This window comes from Mobula hypostoma, chromosome 6, assembly GCF_963921235.1.
Source record: "Mobula hypostoma chromosome 6, sMobHyp1.1, whole genome shotgun sequence".
Taxonomy (NCBI): domain Eukaryota; kingdom Metazoa; phylum Chordata; class Chondrichthyes; order Myliobatiformes; family Myliobatidae; genus Mobula; species Mobula hypostoma.
This window is the reverse complement of record NC_086102.1, coordinates 9631709-9651571: the sequence shown is the minus strand read 5'-3', so window position 1 is coordinate 9651571 and position 19863 is coordinate 9631709. Positions and strand designations below refer to the sequence as shown.

The following is a 19863-nucleotide window of genomic DNA, read 5'->3' as shown; positions in this document are numbered from 1 at the left end:
CCTTTCCTGAGAGTGAAGTCCACACTCAATGGTGTAAGGAAGCTTCTTTGACATCCAGGCTAATGCTCCTTCCTCAACCAAAAAGTAGTGGGAAAATTATACAATTATTTTTATGTAAAATTTATCTGCACGTCTGGAGCTTTGCTGGGAGGGCTGCTATTTTCAAACACAAGGAAAGGGTCAGCCATTTGACCTGCTGAATCTGCTAAAATCATGGCTAATCTGTCACTACACAATCTTTCCCTGGACCACAGGAAAATGAGGGGAGATTTAATAGAGGTATATAAAATTACAAGGGGTATAGATAGGGGTAAATGCAAGCAGGCTTTTTCCACTGAGATTAGGTGAGACCAGCACCAGAGATCATAGATTAAGGGTGAAAGGTGAAATATTTAAGGGGAACCTGAGGGTGAACAACTTCTCTCAAAAGGTGGCAAAAGCTGTGGAATTGAAAAATGGGGTGCATTTGCAACATTTAAGAGAAGTTTGGATATGTACGTGGATGGAAAGGGTACAGAGGGCTATGGTCCAGGTTCAGGTTGATAGGACTAGGCAGTATAAAAGTTGGAAATGGACTAGATGGGCCAAGGGGCCTGTTTCTGTGATGTTGTGCTCCAAGACTATGACTCTGATACAATTAGGAAGCCAGATTGCACAACAGTCAAGTTTCACAGCACGAATGTGATCCTGATCAGACATAGAACAGATTGAATAAGGAATGGAAAACTTTCTTTCCCAAAAGGCTGACTGGTGCTTACGACAATCTGACAGTTTCCTACTTGTGTCCAGAGCTAAGAGCCGTGACATTGTTAACACAGGACACTACCCATTTGTATACGTTGCTCAATACTTCAAAATGAGTACAGGGTTTTAAACTCAACCATCTTCATTATGGGCACTAGCCTCCCCAGCATTGAGGATATCTTCAAAAGATGATGCCTTTAAGGAGGTAGCATCCATTTTTTTTTGAGACACAGGCTCTCCCGGCCCTTCGAGGTGTGTCGCCCTGCAACCTCCAATTTCGCCCTAGCCTAGCCTAATCTTGGGACAATTTACAATGATCATTAACCTATCAACCGGTATGTCTTTGGAATGTGGGAGGAAACCGGAAAACACTCCTCATGCAGGCCATGCCCTCTTCTCATCACTACCATGAGGGAGATGGTACAGGAGCCTGGAAGCACTCACTCAACATTTTAGGAACAGCTTTAACCTGGGTTCAATTCCCGGCATAGGATGCAAGTGACCGCATGGATTTCTTCCCAGTGCTCTGGTTTCCTCACATATTCCAAAGACATACAGGTTAGTGGGTTAATTGATCATAAGGGTGCAACTGGGCGGCATGGGCTCATTGGACCTGAAGGGCCTGTTACCACATGGTACCTGTAAATAAATAAGCAAGCCTCTTGCCCTTTGCCATCAGATTTCTGAACGGACCATGAAATCATAAACACTACCTCATTATTTATTTTCTATATATTCTTATTGTAATTTATAATTTTTTTATGTTTTGCATAGTACTACTGCCACAAAACAACAAACTTCACAACATATGGCCATGACATTCTGATTCTAAATAGAAACACAAGGGATTCTGCAGATCGAGGAATTCTGCAGATGCTGGAAATTCAAGCAACACACATCAAAGTTGCTGGTGAACGCAGCAGGCCAGGCAGCATCTCTAGGAAGAGGTACAGTCGACATTTTGGGCCGAGACCCTCCATCAGGACCGTCCTGATGAAGGGTCTTGGCCCGAAACGTCGACTGTACCTCTTCGTAGAGATGCTGCCTGGCCTGCTTCGTTCACCAGCAACTTTGATGTGGATTCTGCAGATTCTGGAAATCCAGACCAACACACGTAAAATGCTGGAGGAACTCAGCATCTATGGAAGTGAATAAACAGTTCATGTTTCATTAGTCTTGATGAAGTGTCTCAGCTCGGCTCAAATTGTCGACGATTTACTCATTTCCATAGATGCTGTTTCGCTTGCTGAGTTCCTCCAGCATCTTGTGTGCGCTGGACTGTAAAGCACGGTTAGCATAACGCTTGACAGTACTAGCGACCTGGATTCAACTCCCTCTGCTGCCTGTAAGTAGTTTGTACACTCTCCCTGTGACAGCCAGTTTCCTCCAGCTGCTCCAGTTTCCTCCCAGTCCAAAAACGTACCAGTTGGTAGGTTGATTCATTATTGTAAGATATCCCATGAACAGGCTAGGTTTACAATGGGGGATTGCTAGGTGGCACGTCTTTAAGGGCCAGAGAGCATGTTCTGCACTGCATCTCAATAAAAAGAGATACAGTCATAGAAAATTGTAGCACAGAAACAGCCCCTTAGGCCCATCTGGTCTGTGCTGAACTATTTAAATACTCTGATCCCATCGACCTGCACCCAGATCTCACTCTCCATACCCCTTCCATCCATGTACCTATCCAAACTTCTTTTAAGTGTTGAAATCAAGCTCACATGCACCACTGGCACTGGCAGCTCATTCCATACTCTCACCACCCTCTGAGAGAAGTTTCCCCTCATGGTCCCCTTAAACATTTCAGCTTTCACCCTTAACCGATGGCCTCTGGTTGTAGTTTCACCCAATCTCAAGCGGAAAAAGCCTGCTTACTTTTACCCTATCCATACCTCTCATCATTATGTACAGTGGCATCCAAAGGTCTGAGCACCCCGGTCAAAATTTCTGTTACTGTGAATAGTTAAGTGAGTAGAAGATGAACAGATCTCCAAAAGTCATAGAGTTAAAGATGAAACATTCTTTTCAACATTTTAAGCAAGATTAGTGTATTATTTTTGTTTTGTATAATTTTAGAGTGAAAAAAGGAAAGGAGCACCATGCAAAAGTTTGGGCACTCCAGGAGATCTGAGCTCTTGGATAACTTTTACCAAGGTCTCAGACCTTAATTAGTTTGTTAGGGCTATGGCTTTTTCACAGTCATCGTTAGGAAAGGCCAGGTGATGCAAATTTCAAAGCTTTATAAATACTCTGACTCCTCAAACCTTGTCCCAAAAATCAGCATCCATGGGCTCCTCTAAGCAGCTGCCTAGCACTCTGAAAATTAAAATAGATGATGCCCACAAAGCAGGAGAAGGCTATAAGAAGATAGCAAACCGCTTTCAGGTAGCCGTTTCCTCAGTTCGTAATTGAATTAAGGAATGGCAATTAACAGGAACAATGGAGGTCAAGTTGAGGTCTGGAAGACCAAGAAAACTTTCCGAGAGAACTGCTTGTAGGATTGCTAGAAAGGCAAATCAAAACCCCTGTTTGACTGCAGAAGACCTTCAGAAAGATTTAGCAGACTCTGGAGTGGTGGTGCACTGTTCTACTGTGCAGCGACACCTGCACAAATATGACCTTCATGGAAGAGGTATCAGAAGAAAACCTTTCCTGCGTCCTCACCACAAAATTCAGCGTCAGAAGTTTGCAAAGGAACACCTAAACAAGCCCGATGCATTTTGGAAACAAGTCCTGTGGACTGATGAAGTTAAAGTGGAACTTTTTGGCCTCAATGAGCAAAGGTATGTTTGGAGAAAAAAGGGTGCAGAATTTCATGAAAAGAACACCTCTCCAACTGGTAAGCAATCAACTGGTGGATCGATCATACTTTGGGCTTATGTTGCAGCCAGTGGCATGGGGAACATTTTACTGGTAGAGGGAAGAATGAATTCAATTAAATACCACCAAATTCTGGAAGGAAACATCACACCGTCTATAAAAAAGCTGAAGATGAAAAGAGGATGGCTTCTACAACAGGATAATGATCCTAAACGCACCTCAAAATCCACAATGGACTACCTCAAGAGGCGCAAGCTGAAGGTTTTGCCATGGCCCTCACAGTCCCCCGACCTAAACATCATCGAAAACGTGTGGATAGACCTCAAAAGAGCAGTGCATGCAAGACAGCCCAAGAATCTCACAGAACTAGAAGCCTTTTGCAAGGAAGAATGGGCAAAAATCCCCCAAACAACAACTGAAAGACTCTTAGCTGGCTACAGAAAGTGTTTACAAGCTGTGATACTTGCCAATGGGGGTGTTACGAAGTACTGACTATGCAGGGTGCCCAAACTTTTGCTTCGGGCCCTTTTCCTTTTTTGTTATTTTGCAACTGTAAAAGATGGAAATAAAAAAGTAATCTTGCTTAAAATATTAAAGAAATATGTCATCTTTAATTTTATGCCTTTTAGAAATCAGGTCATCTTTTACTCGCTTAGCTATTCACAGTACAGAAATTTTGACCAGGGGTGCCCAAACTTTTACATGCCACTGTATACCCCTATCTAGTCTCCCCTCCATCTGCTGCTCTATACTATATACAGTGAAGAAAGCCGTGCCCTTGAGTAACACTTTTATATTCCGCACTCTTTTGTTCAACTTTGATTATTGCAAATGTTCATTTATTTAACTAATGCCTGTTATCAAAACATGCCTTTGCACTAAACACTCTAAATGGCATCTGGATAAAAATACTTTTTATTTGCTCTGTTATCAGGGGTACTGGGAGTGAAGGATCTATAGGTATAAGATTACTTATCCACCATCTCCAGTAACTAACTCACATAGAACCTGGGTCAACAAAACCACACTTTCAAAGTTATTATTTTAAGGAATGTTGACATTTCGTTCTATTTTCTCCTTCCTCTGGAGCTAATTCAACTGTAGCAGCATCCCTCTCTTCACAGGGTCACCTTCAGCACTCAAAGATGATGAGCGCACTATTTAAGCATGTGAAGATCACCGAATCACTCATTACCACTGATAAATCCTGCACTCAAACACAGGCAGCATAGGTTCTCAGTGGCCACTTTATTAGGCTCACCCTGTACAGCTATTCGTTAATGCAAATATCTCATCAGCCAGTCATTGGATTGCCACTCAACGAACAGAAGCATGCAGACATGGAAAAGAGGTTCAGTTGTTGTTCAGACCAAACATCAGAATGGGGAAGATATGTCACCTATATGACTTTAATTGTGGAATGATCGTTGGTGCCAGACAGGGTGGTCTGCGCATCTAAGAAACTGCTAAGCTCCTGGGATTGATTTTTTTCTCCCAAACGCACAACAGTCTCTTAGAGTTCACAGAGAATGGTGTGTAAACAAAATAAAAAAACATACAGTGAGCAGCAGTGCTGGGCACAAAAACACCTTGCTAATGAGAATGGTCGGCGAATAGAGAGACTGGTTCAAGCTGACAGGAAGGGAACAGTAACTCAACCACACGTTACAACAATGGTGTGTAAAGGAGCATCAGAATGCACAGCTCATCAAACCTTGAAGTGCATGGGCTACAGATGCAGAAGACCACATCGGATTCCATTCCTTCCTTGATAAAAAGTCCACTGAGTGCACATTTAAAATAATGTGCAAAATGTACATATAAATATTATTCCTCTACATGTAAGTAAAGGTATTGTTGGATTGGGGTGTAGAATTGGTATTTTTCTTGTAATTTAACTTTCCTATGTCTGTTTGTATTTTTATATAATCACCTATATACATGTAATTGTTCAGTGAATTTTCCAGTAGTTACAGGACAGTTGCTTCTGTATTTTGAGATATTCCTTAGTTTTCCATAGCAAGTGTCACACTAGTTGAATCTGGCTGCTTTACAGATTAATTGTTATCAGCTGGTAGGAACATACATATCCCACCAAGCAAAGTCAGCTCTAGCAGACTGGGCAGATAAGATCTCCAGTGAGATCCAAAGGCCAGGAGGGCAGTTCTGCAACACTCCATGGATAGAGAAGGGCAGGCCAAGGCACAGAAGATGTCATGGGTCAACCACTGCAACCAAGGAAGACTCCAGTTTGCAACACTTCGTCGTACCACTGGACTCGGACTTCTGAGGTCAAGAGAGTGGAACTGTGCCAGTGCTACGGTTTTTCCACTTTAAAAAACCCTCCCACATAGATTTCTGGTCATCGTCAGAGATGACGGACAACCACCATTATCACAGGTATGAGATGACCACGGCTGCTTTTTTCTTCGTTTCCTTTGCCCTCTCAGCTCCTCTTTCTTGTTCGTTTTATTAAGTGTGACAAAGGCAGAAAATGATCATTAGCACAAGACATTCTGCAGATAATGGAAATCCAGAACAATACACACAAAATGCTGGAGGAATTTACATAAAACATAAGCAACAAGTTTTATGCTTCATTCTAGACTTCTAAAGAACCTTTCGATCATAAAAGCATTAGGATCCAATGGTATCAATTAACTGTTTTATAGGTGTACTTTTGGATCATGTATTTCAAATGTGAAGAATCCAAACAGTTCAATACAACATAACTACTAGAGAACAATGGACAGATCTCTAATGATTAGACAGATCTCTAATACACATAAGTACCGATGTCTGAGTAATATTCTATAGGAATATATTATTAAAACCCAGAGCTGATAGATCTCTATAGATAAACAAGCACTATAATGTCTTAACAGTACTGCTGTCTAGCAACTGTACTGTGTGCACATCACAGCCAGGTCTCCACACAAAAGGCAACCATTTGGCCGGTTTCTGTGCAGTAGATATCCCTGCCTCCAACCCGCCCTCCCCCCCAAAATGTGACATTTACCAGAAGCCTTGTATACAAAGGGCCCATAGCTTGTTCAGAATCCCTACCACTCACCCTACAATTTATTTGACCCCACAGAGGTGAGGACGCTAGAGGCAGGAAACATGTTCCCGATGTTGGGGGAGTCCAGAACCAGAGGCCACAGTTTAAGAATAAGGGGTAGACAATTTAGAACGGAGTTGAGGAAAAACTTTTTCACACAGAGGGTTGTGGTTCTGAGGAATGCTCTTCCTCAGAAGGCAGTGGAGGCCAATTCTCTGGATTCTTTCAATAAAGAGTTAGATAGAGCTCTTAAAGACAGCGGAGTGAAGGGATATGGGGAGAAGGCAGGAAAAGGGTACTGATTGTAGATGATCAGCCGTGATCACAGTGAATGGTGGTGCTGGCTCGAAGGGCTGAATGGCCTACTCCTGCACCTATTGTCTATTGTCACAGGGGGCAAATTATTTCCCCTCTCAGGAAGGAAGTACAGGAGCATCAGGACTAGGAATGTCAGACTGGATAACAGCTTCTTCCCTCATGCTGCGAGACTAATGAATACCCTGCCACCACCAAGGTCTCGTCACTAGGACAGAAAGCTGCTTACTTTACTCCATGTCTACGTTGCTATCTATACACAAGGGCAGCATGGTAGAGCAGAGTCGAGCCACTGCTTTATAGCTCCAGCGAGCCGGTTTCAATCAGCCTCCGGTGCCGTCTGCATGGAGTTTGCACACCCCCCTGCCAACGCATGGATTTGCTACTGTTTCGTCTTGGATCTGATTGGTGAGTTAAGTGGCAAATATCGACTGCTTTTAGGATGTTGAAATGAAACGTGGTTATGCAAAGGGTGGTGAGGACAAGGAAACTTAGGGATTGGTACAATCTGATGGAAGTTGATGGGAAGTAGGTTATTTGTGCAAGGAGTTTGTACATTCTTCTCCCGACCACGTGGGTTTCCTCCGGGTGCTCTGGTTTCCTCCCACAGTCCAAAGACGCATTCGTTGGTAGGTTCATTGTCATCGTAAACTGTCCTGTGATTAGGCCAGGGTTAAATTGGGGGTTGCTGGGTAGCACTGCTTGAAAGGCTGGAAGGAAATATTCCATGCTGTATTGCAATGAATAAATTTTTAAAATATATAATTGGTCGGGAAATGAGTGTTCTGCACAGGCATAGAGTAGATTAGCTTAATTTGTCACATGGACATCAAAACATAAAATGCACCATTTGAAAACGCAAACACGAGGAAATCTGTAGATGCTGGAATTTCAAGCAACACACATAAAAGTTGCTGGTGAATGCTCTGTCCACCAGAGAAAGCAGGATCTCCCAGTGGCCACACATTTTGATTCCACGTCCCATTCCCATTCTGATATGTCTATCCACGGCCTCCTCTACTGTAAAGATGAAGCCACACTCAGGTTGGAGGAACAACACCTTATATTCCGTCTGGGTAGCCTCCAGCCTGATGGCATGAACATCGACTTCTCTAACTTCCGCTAATGCCCCACCTCCCCCTCATACCCCATCAGTTATTTATTTATATACACACATTCTTTTTCTCTCTCTCCTTTTTCTCCCTCTGTCCCCCTCATTATACTCCTTGCCCCTCCCTCTTTTCTTTCTCCCTGGACCTCCTGTCCCATGATCCTCTCATATCCCTTTTGCCAATCACCTGTCCAGCTCTTGGCTCCATCCCTCCCCCTCCTGTCTTCTCCTATCATTTCAGATCTCCCCCTCCCCCTTTCAAATCCCTTACTAGCTCTTCCTTCAGTTAGTCCTGATGAAAAATGTGCATCAAATCAAATGATAGATGACTGTACTGCGCAGCCTGCAAATGCCGCCACTCTTCAGGCGCCATCATGCCCACAACTCACTAACCCCAACTCATACGTGGGAGGAAACCGCAGGGATCATGGGGAAAATGTACAAATTCTTTACAGTCAGCGGTGGGAATCAAACCCCAATCTTACAGATGGTGTTGTAGAGCAGTAACATTAACCGTGAGGCTACCATGCCATTCCCTGTCGAAAACTTGATGACCTGCTAAAGCTTCCATGTTGGAAGGAAATACGAAATATTACAACCATGACGAATAAGATATTAATCAATACTAATATTATAGACAAGCATGATGCACCCAAACCACACTTTAAGCCCTCTTTATACACGGCAAGCAAACACTACATTATTTGAACCACCACATCCAGTTGATTGCTAGAGCGAAAAAAAGTGTGGAAAATTACTGCCGACTCCACCCAACCCAGCAGTCACCTATTCACCAAATTGCTACTAGGAAGATGCTACAAGTCCATCACCAGCAGGGCTTCATGTCATCTCTTAAGTTTCTTTCCTGTAGCTATCCAGCTTCTCAGCAAAACTCACTCAGGTATAATATCCTAACTGTCTCTGCATTAACTGGTCTTTCCTGCTTTCCTGACTCTGTTGATAACTATTGAGCTTGTTCATATGTTCACGTTTATTTAAGTTTGATTATTGATGTTTGCACATGTGACCATTCTGTTAATTGTTGATTGTACTTGTAAATTGTTGCTTACTGTTGTGTCGTCTGTTATGGTATTGTCCTGTGTTTTATACTTGGCACCAAACCGTAATCAATTCTGGTATGTTTCACATTCTGGCAATAAAGTGACTCTGATCTTGAGAAAGGGAGCACAAGTCTACAGCCATAATTGTGGATAGTCATAGTAGTCATAGTCATTCTTTACTGATCCTGAAGGAAATTGCTTTTCGTTACAGTTGCAGCTTAAATAATTAAATAGTGATAAAACCATAAATAATTAAATAGTAATATGTAAATTATGCCAGGAAATAAGTCCAGGACCAGCCTATTGGCTCAGGGTGTCTGACCCTCCAAGGGAGGAGTTGTAAAGTTTGATGGCCACAGGCAGGAATGACTTCCTGTGACGCTTTGTGTTGCATCTCGGTGGAATGAGTCTCTGGCTGAATGGTGAAAAACTTGTTTGTCTGTGGAAGGTGAGATCATTGTGTAGGTGCAGGTACCAAATGCAACCAGTGTAATGGGTTTAGGAGGGTATTTAAAAAAAGGGGCAATTCCTTTCTGTAATGATCAGAATCTGGTTTAATATCACTGGCAGATGTTGTGAAATATGGTGCTTTGCAGCAGTTGTACATTGCAATTCATAATAAAAGCTATAAATTACAGTAAGAAATATACATACATATAACATAAATGAGCTGTTGAAAAAGAGCAAAAATAAGAAGTGCTGGAGTGGGAGAAGTTGACGGAGAGGGGCAGAGAGGTTGTTCCTGAACCTGGTGGTGTGGGACTTGAAGCTGCTGTACCTTCTTCATGACGGCAAACCAGATTAAGTTCATTTGGAATAGCTTTTTTTATCACATGTACATCGAAACAGTGAAATGTCTCATTTGTGCCAACAACCAACACAATTTGAGGATGTGCTGGGGACAACTCACAAGTGTTGACACGCTTCCAACACCAACATGTTATGCCAACAACTAATTCTAACCCAAACTGGAGCACCCAGAGGAAACTCACGCGATCACAGGGCGAACCTACAAACTCAACACAGACGGCGGCAGAATTGAACCCGGGTTGCTGACGCTGTATATTACACTAACCCCTACAGTACGTATAAGATCCTAAAGGGATTGGACAGGCTAGATGCGGGAAGATTGTTCCCGATGTTGGGGAGGTCCAGAACGAGGGGTCACAGTTTGAGGATAGAGGGGAAGCCTTTTAGGACCGAGATTAGGAAAAACTTCTTCACACAGAGAGTGGTGAATCTGTGGAATTCTCTGCCACAGCAAACTGTTGAGGCCAGTTCATTAGCTATGTTTAAAAGGAAGTTAGATATGGCCCTTGTGGCTACAGGGGTCAGGGGGTATGGAGGGAAGGCTGGGTTCTGAGTTGGATGATCAGCCATGATCATAATAAATGGCGGTGCAGGCTCGAAGGGCCGAATGGCCTACTCCTGCACCTATTTTCTATGTTTTCTATGTCTATGTTTTACTGTGCTGCCCCAACATCAATGCTTTACCAATCCTCCGTCCAGACTTCTTCATCTATCTCCAGGACCCTCTAACACAGGGGTTCCCAACCTGGGCTCCATGGACCACTCAGTTAATCGTCAAGTTTCCATGGGATAAAAAAGATTGGGAACCGCTACTCTAATCCCTTCATCCTAACATGCTAGACCAACCTTCAATATATCACCAACACTTCCTCTTGTAGGAAGATTCTCATTCAAACGTTGAGAAAACAGAAACTACTTGAATATCAAAGCAGAGGGCAGCAATCTGAAATAAAATTGTTGGGGCAACACACATAAAATGCTGGAAGAACCAACCCAGTCAAGCAGCCTCTACAGTTCATGTTTTAGACTGAGACTCTCCATGAGGAATCATCTAGCATTTTGTGTGAGTCCCTGAAAATTGCAAGCATCTGCAAAAAACCTAGTGTTCAAAATTCCTGGAAACACTCAACAGGTCAGGCAGTACCTCAGGAGAAAGAAAGGTTCAATGCTCTGACAAAGTGTCGTGGAGCTGAGACATTCTCATTCATATTCTCTCTCTCTCTCTCACACCCCTCATTAACCCCCCCCCTTCGGTAGGGTCTCTCCTCATTAACCCCCCCCCCTTCGGTAGGGTCTCTCCTCATTAACCCCCCCCTCGGTAGGGTCTCTCCTCATTAACCCCCCCCTCGGTAGGGTCTCCCCTCATTAACCCCCCCCCCGGTAGGATGTTGTTTGTCCTACTGAGTGTTGCCAACATTTTTGAGTAGTGTTTGGTTTTTGTTTAACACGTACTACTTTGCTGAATGGTGTAACAACATAGAACACAGGGCACAGAAGATGCTTACTAGGATGCTGCCTGGTTTGGACGGCACGTGCTATCATGAGAGGCTGGATAAATAGGATTGTGAGAGACAGAGTATCTGTTTCCCAAGGTAGAAATGTCTAATACCAGAGGTGAGAGGGGGTAGGTTCAAAGGGGATGGGAGGGGCAAGTTATTTTACTCAGAGAGTGGTGGATGCGCTGCCTGGTATGGTGGTAGAAGCAAACACATCCTGACGAAGGGTCTCGGTCTGAAACGTCGACTGTATCTCTTCCTCGAGATGCTGCCTGGCCTGCTGCGTTCACCAGCAACTTTGATGTGTGTTGCCAGAGGGTTTTAAGAGACGTTTAAATAGGCAGATATTTAGTGCGCATGCAGTCTGTTACAGTTGCTCCGTTTAGTTTCTTACTTTTTAAACTTTTAAACTTAGGTTATTTGTTGTATTTTTTTTCACGGTAACACATTGAAGCTGCACCCTCTCTAACATGCTGTGCAGAGAGTTTTATTTGGTTTTTAGCGCTGGAATTAGTTACATTCGGACACGTCTCATTAGCGTGGCAGCAGTATGGTCGCATTGTTTATTCCAGGGACCAACTGATTGCGCTTATGCCGGCCAGTTTAGCGAACAGAGCAGCAGACACCCTGGCTGAAATCTGGAGGAAAACACACAGAGGATGCAGAGGGGGATCAAAAAGGCGAGGGAAGAGGACTGGGTCGAGACAACAGAGACTTATGGAGAAGAGATGTTATAGGCCGTGTCTCCCGTCTCTCATCATGGGGAATGTGAGATTGCTGGGGAATAAAATGGATGAATTGACGACGCTTGTCAGGAGTCAGAGAACATTTCGGGAGAGCAGTGTCATGTGTTTTATTGAAACGTGGCTGCTCGAGGACATACCCGATCAAAGCGTTTCCATAGAGGGCTTCCAGACCGTTCGAGCTGACCGGAATTGCACTGAGAGCGGTAAGCGTAAAGGAGGGGGGCTTGCGGTTCTGGTGTATTCTGGAATCTGCAATCCTGGGCGTATTACGATCAAGGAACGTGTTTGTAGCCCAGATATTGAACTTTTTGCTGTTGGACTCCGGCCATATTATTTGCCAAGGGAAATCTCGCATGCAATTGTGGTTGTTGTGTACATCCCTCCTTCTGCCAACCCGACATCAGCGTGTAACAGCATTTACACCATCATAGCCAGATTACAAACCCAGCACCCGAGTGCCCTCATTACCATCTCGGGTGACTTCAACCAGGTTACCATGGCTAGAACACTGCCCAACTTCACGCAGTACGTGAGCTGTACAACCAGAGGGGAGAGGACTCTGGATTTGATGTACGCTAACGTTAAGGATGCATACAGCTCCTCTCCCCTCCCCCCACTGGGAAGGTCAGATCACAACCTGGTGCATCTAAAACCCTGCTACGTGCCTCTGGTGAAGAGTAAACCTGCAACCTCGAGGACAGTGAGAAAATGGTCGGAGGAGGCTTATGAGGCGCTCCAGGGTTGTTTTGAGGTGACAGACTGGCAGGCACTCTGTGAGCCACATGGAGAGGATATTGATGGGCTCACAGAGTGCATCACTGATTACATCAGTTTCAGTGTGGACTGCAATGTTCCGACAAGAACGGTCCTTTGTTATTCAAATAACAAGCCATGGGTAACGAAGGACATTAAGGACATCCTGAACGCTAAAAAGAGGGCACTTAGAGATGGAAATAGGGAGGAGCTGAGGGCAATACAGAGGGACCTGAAAGCCGGGATCAGGGAGGCTAAAGACAGGTACAGGAGGAAGCTTGAGTGGAAACTCCAGCAGAGCAACATGAGAGAGGTCTGGAGGGGGATGAGGACCATCACTGGGTTCCGGCAAACTAGCAACAGAGGAGCTGAAGGCAGTGTGGACAGGGCCAATGAACTTAACCTGTTCTTTAACAGATTTGACATTGTGACCCCTGCCCATCCCCCACATGAGGCATGTCGGCCCCCAACCAACACATATTCCACTCTCCCCTCCTACCCCTCCTCACAGTCCCCCACTCTGTTCTCATGACTATACCCCTTCCCCACACGAAACCACCACAGTGGGCTTCACAGCTGAACAGGTGAGAAGACAACTGAAACGTCTCAACCCAAGCAAGGCTGCAGGACCGCATGGTGTCAGTACCAGGATGCTCAGTCTGTGCCCCTCACCATGTGGAGTACTTCGTCATGTCTTCAACCTGAGCCTGAGGCTCCGGAGGTTCCTGTACTGTGGAAGACGTCCTGCCTCGTCCCTGTGCCAAAGACGCCGCGCCCCAGCGGCCTCAATGACTACAGACCGGTGGCATTGACCTCCCACATCATGAAGGCCCTGGAGAGACTTGTTCTGGAGCTGCTCCGGCCTATGGTCAGGCCACACTTAGATCCCCTCCAGTTCGCCTACCAGTCCCGACTAGTTGAGGATGCCATCGTCTACCTGCTGAACCGTGTCTACGCCCACCTGGACAAGCCAGCGAGCACTGTGAGGGTCATGTTTTTTGACTTCTCCAGTGCGTTCAACACCATCCGCCCTGCTCTGCTGGGGGAGAAGCTGACAGCGATGCAGGTGGATGCTCCCCTGGTGTCATGGATTCTTGATTACCTGACTGGCAGACCACAGTACGTGTGCTTGCAACACTGTGTGTCCGACAGAGTGATCAGCAGCCCTGGGGCTCCACAGGGGACTGTCTTGTCTCCCTTTCTCTTCACCATTTACACCTCGGACTTCAACTACTGCACAGAGTCTTGTCATCTTCAGAAGTTTTCGGATGACTCTGCCATAGTTGGATGCATCAGCAAGGGAGATGAGGCTGAGTACAGGGCTACGGTAGGAAACTTTGTCACAAGGTGTGAGCAGAATTATCTGCAGCTTAATGTGAAAAAGACTAAGGAGCTGGTGGTAGACCTGAGGAGAGCTAAGGTACCGGTGACCCCTGTTTCCATCCAGGGGGTCAGTGTGGACATGGTGGAGGATTACAAATACCTGGGAATACGAATTGACAATAAACTGGACTGGTCAAAGAACACTGAGGCTGTCTACTAGAAGGGTCAGAGCCGTCTCTATTTCCTTAGGAGACTGAGGTCCTTTAATATCTGCCAGACGATGCTGAGGATGTTCTACGAGCCTATCATGGCCAGTGCAATCATGTTTGCTGTTGTGTGCTGGGGCAGCAGGCTGAGGGTAGCAGACATCAACAGAATCAACAAACTCATTCGTAAGGCCAGTGATGTTGTGGGGATGGAACTGGACTCTCTGACGGTGGTGTCTGAAAAGAGGATGCTGTCCAAGTTGCATGCCATCTTGGACAATGTCTCCCATCCACTACATAATGTACTGGTTGGGCACAGGAGTACATTCAGCCAGAGACTCATTCCACCGAGATGCAACACAGAGCGTCATAAGAAATCATTCCTGCCTATGGCCATCAAACTTTACAACTCCTCCCTTGGAGGGTCAGACACCCTGAGCCAATAGGCTGGTCCTGGACTTATTTCCTGGCATAATTTACATATTAATATTTAACTATTTATGGTTTTATTACTATTTATTTATGGTGCAACTGTAACAAAAACCAATTTCCCCAGGATCAATAAAGTATGACTATGACTTGGATGTGAGGAAGATGAGGGATATGGACATTGTGTAGGTAGGAGGGATTCGTTTTTGGGTGTTTTTGATTTGCTTTTTAGCTGGTTTGGCACAACACTGCCCTGTTCCTGTGCTATACTCTTCTATCCACAGAGCAGTACAGCAAAAGAACAGCCCTTTCAGCCCACAAAATCTGCAGACGATGATGCCAAATTAAACTAAACCTCAAGTAACACACACAAAACATTTTAGGAACTCAACAGGTCAGGCAGCTTCTATGGAGAGGAATAAACAGTTAATATTTTGGGCCAAGACCCTTCATCAGGATTGGAAAGGAAGGGGAAAGACGCCAGAATAAAAGGTTGGATGAGGGGAAAGACTACATGCGGAAAGGTGATAGGTGAAGCCAGGTGGGTTGGGGATGAAGTAAGCTGGGAATTGATGGGTGGAAAAGTTAAAGGGGCGGAGAGGGAATCTGACAGGACAGGGTGAACCATGGGGAGAAAGGGAAGTAGGAAGGACACCGGGGAGAGGTGATAACGGGTGAAGAGAAGAGGTAACGGGAAGGAGGAAAGTTGGAGAAATCGGTTGGAGGCTGCCTAGACCGAATATGAGGTGTTGCTCCACCAATCTGAGTGTGGCCTCATCGTGGCAGAACAGGAGGCCAAGGACCGACCTGTCAAACTGCTTCTGCCTGCACACGATCCCTATTCCACCATTCTCGACATATTCCTAAGTCTCGTAAACACCTCCAAGGTATCAGGCTTCCCCACCACCGGAAGCCCTTTCCAGACATAAACACTGATAAATAATTACCTCATGTTGCTTGCATAGCTTGCATTATAGTTTTTATAATGGTGGTGGGGAAACTGCTGGAGTCAGTTATCAAAGATGTGATAACAGCACATTTGGAAAGCAGTGAAATCATCGGACAAAGTCAGCGTGGATTTGTGAAAGGAAAATCATGTCTGACGAATCTCATAGAATTTTTTGAGGATGTAACTAGTAGAGTGGATAGGGGAGACCAGTGGATGTGGTATATTTTGATTTTCAAAAGGCTTTTGACAAGGTCCCACACAGGAGATTAGTGTGCAAACTTAAGGCACACGGTATTGGGGGTAAGGTATTGATGTGGATAGAGATTTGGTTAGCAGACAGGAAGCAAAGAGTGGGAATAAACGGGACCTTTTCAGAATGGCAGGCGGTGACTAGTGGGGTACCGCAAGGCTCAGTGCTGGGACCCCAGTTATTTACAATATATATTAATGACTTGGATGAGGGAATTAAATGCAGCATCTCCAAGTTTGCAGATGACACGAAGCTGGGCGGCAGTGTTAGCTGTGAGGAGGATGCTAAGAGGATGCAGGGTGACTTGGATAGGTTGGGTGAGTGGGCAAATTCATGGCAGATGCAATTTAATGTGGATAAATGTGAAGTTATCCACTTTGGTGGCAAAAATAGGAAAACAGATTATTATCTGAATGGTGGCGGATTAGGAAAAGGGGAGGTGCAATGAGACCTGGGTGTCATTATACACAAGTCATTGAAAGTGGGCATGCAGCTACAGCAGGCGGTGAAAAAGGCGAATGGTATGCTGGCATTTATAGCGAGAGGATTCGAGTACAGGAGCAGGGAGGTACTACTGCAGTTGTACAAGGCCTTGGTGAGACCACACCTGGAGTATTGTGTGCAGTTTTGGTCCCCTAATCTGAGGAAAGACGTCCTTGCCATAGAGGGAGTACAAAGAAGGTTCACCATATTGATTCCTGGGATGGCAGGACTTTCATATGAAGAAAGACTGGATGAACTTGGCTTGTACTCGTTGGAATTTAGAAGATTGAGGGGGGATCTGATTGAAACATATAAAATCCTAAAGGGATTGGATAGGCTAGATGCAGGAAGATTGTTCCCGATGTTGGGGAAGTCCAGAACGAGGGGTCACAGTTTGAGGATAAAGGCGAAGACTTTTAGGACCGAGATTAGGAAAAACTTCTTCACACAGAGAGTGGTGAATCTGTGGAATTCTCTGCCACAGGAAACTGTTGAGGCCAGTTCATTGGCTATATTTAAGAGGGAGTTAGATATGGCCCTTGTGGCTACGGGGATCAGGGGGTATGGAGGGAAGGCTGGGGCGGGGTTCTGAGTTGGATGATCAGCCATTATCATAATAAATGGCGGTGCAGGCTCGAAGGGCCGAATGGCCTACTCCTGCACCTATTTTCTATGTTTTCTATAATTTAACTAGTGACAGTTTATGGCCTGAACTGTGGCAACAGTGAAGTGAAGGCAGGGAAGATGGGGTTCTCCGGCAGGAAGCTGCACTACCACAAGACAGAAGCAGGAAGACCCTTCGACTGGAAATAAGAAAACTCCACTCTCCCCAGCCCCCAGGATAAGGGACGGGTTCGGGATTCCCCGTCCCAGCCCCCGGGATACGGGACGGGTTCGGGATTCCCCGTCCCAGCCCCCGGGATACGGGACGGATTCGGGGCCACATCCACCCTCCGGAATACAGATGGGTTCGGGGCCACATCCACCCTCCGGGATACGGATGGGTTCGGAGCCACATCCAACCTCCGGAATACAGATGGGTTCGGAGCCACATCCAACCCCCGGGATACAGCCCGGTTCCGGGTCCTCATCTCCGACACACAAGCTGGGTAGCGGGCGCCATCTGTCCTCAGCAGCCGGGAACCCGGCCGCCGCTCCCTCATCCCCTCGAACCACACACGTACATACAGAACGGCCACTCACCCAGGATTGCCATTCCCCCGGCCATGGTGTCCCGTCAATATCGGCTCGTCACAACTCTCCTCGCAACGATGACAATCCCTTAGCTTGGAAGCCGCACGGCTCGATGGGAACTGTAGTCTATTTTTCCCGATTCCCCGTCCCTTTCCTCGACAGTTGCGTCAAATATGGACTACGACTACCGGCGTGCACGGCGCCAGGCGCGGAAACGGGAGGACCCATCCACAATCGCGGCTGCCGGCGGGGCAAGAAATGACTTAATCTTGGCCGTCGTTGTCAACCAGCTGCAGCGACACCGTCTGGTGGCGAATGAGACAGTGCAGCCGTGGAGAGGACCCGGGTTACGAACGACCCAACATACGGAAATTGGACTTCATGCAAATTACCCCACACATTTCTGAAAGCATTATTCAAACTAATAGTAATAATATTCATGGTAATAATGAATTAATGGATTCAGTATACATTGTATTGGCTTTTGGAATGGGTTTAGGGTGAATATTGAATTCAATGAATGGTTCCTAATACAATGGACCCTTGATCACAAGCTACCTCGTGACCTTACCTGCATTTCACTTTCTCTGTAATGTTATCTGTTGGAATGCAGAAGATTGAGGGCTTTTTTGATAGAGGTATACAAAATTATGAGGGTATAGATAAGGTTAATGCAAGCAGGCTTTTTCCCACTGAGGTTGGGTGGAACTACATCTGGAGGTCATGGGTTAAAGATGAAAGGTGAAAACTTTAAGGGGACTATGAGGGGAAACTTCTACACTCAGAGGGTTGAGAGAATGTGGTACAAGCTGCCAGTACAACTGGTACATGCGAGCTCGATTTCAACATTTAAGAAAAGGTTGGAAAGATACATTAATGGATGGTTATGGTCCCGGTGCAGGTCGATGGGACTGGGCGGTTTGAATGGTTCAGCATGGATGAGATGTGCTGTACTATGTCTCTAACATTTTGTTCTCCACTCTTATTGTTTTACCTTGTTCTACCTCAATGTACCGTGTAATGAATTAGTCTGTGTGAACAGTATGCAAGACAAGCTTTTCACTGTACATTGCTACAAGTGTTAATAATAAACCAAGTTATAGCAAGTGTACCTGAAGAAACATTGTATTGTTTACCAAAGAAAATACAGATGTTTCTGACTTACAGAGAAATCGGCTTAGGCACAGTTCCCAGGAACATTACCCTTACATTATCTGGGGGCTGCCTTGACAGCGTATCCTTCAAATTCAGAGTCAGATTTATTATCACTGACACATGGCATGAAAACTGTTGCTTTGAGACAGCGGTACAGCGCAATGCATTAAAATACAATACATCACATAAGAAATATATGTAAAAATTAAATAAGTGTGCAAAAAGAGAGCAAAACTACCGAGGTAGCGTACAAACATCAAAGTTGCTGGTGAATGCAGCAGGTCAGGCAGCATCTCTAGGAAGAGGTACAGTCGACGTTTCGGGCTGAGACCCTTCATCAGGACACAGTGTACACTGCTTCATTAACCATTCCGAAATCTGATGGCAGAGGGGAAGAAACTATTCCTAAAGTGTTCAAACAACAGGAATTCTGCAGATGCTGGAAATTCAAGCAACATACATCAAAGTTGCTGGTGAACACAGCAGGCCAAGCAGCATCTATAGGAAGAGGCGCAGTCGACGTTTCAGGCCGAGACCCTTCGTCAGGACTAATGGTGTTCAGTGTGTGCCTTCAGGCTCCCCGATGGTAGTAATAAGAAGAGAGCATGTCCTGGATGATGGGGGACATTAATGGTGGGTGCCATCTTTTAATTTGTCCGCTTGGCTTACGGAGGTGTTGCACGTTTTGTGATTTTCCATAAAATTCACCCTTTTGTCTCATTGAATGTTTCCTGCAGATACTTCCTGTCAAATCCTGACTACATCCTTGCTCCATACGTACCTGAGTGTAACTTGATACAGTATGGAGTGATGACTGTATATGAAGGATGTAAGTAATAAAGTCCATTCAATTCAATTCAATTTACGATGACCAACTAACCGACTAACGGTACATCTTTGTACTGTGGGAGGAATCTGGAGCACCCAGGGGAAACCCACTCGGCCACAAACTGTACG

The 19863-nt window shown here is 45.3% G+C and overlaps 1 protein-coding gene across 1 annotated transcript in view; it reads right to left on the bottom strand.

Annotated features, from left to right (window-relative positions):
- Nucleotides 1-17925, bottom strand: part of hspa13 (heat shock protein 70 family, member 13) — a 47000-nt gene extending 29075 nt beyond the window's left edge. The window contains exon 1 of the mRNA XM_063050269.1: nucleotides 17761-17925. Coding sequence (XP_062906339.1) covers nucleotides 17761-17785 — 25 coding nt within the window. The 5' untranslated portion in view covers nucleotides 17786-17925. The remainder of the gene's footprint in view (nucleotides 1-17760) is intronic.
- Between the last annotated feature and the right edge of the window lie 1938 nt (nucleotides 17926-19863).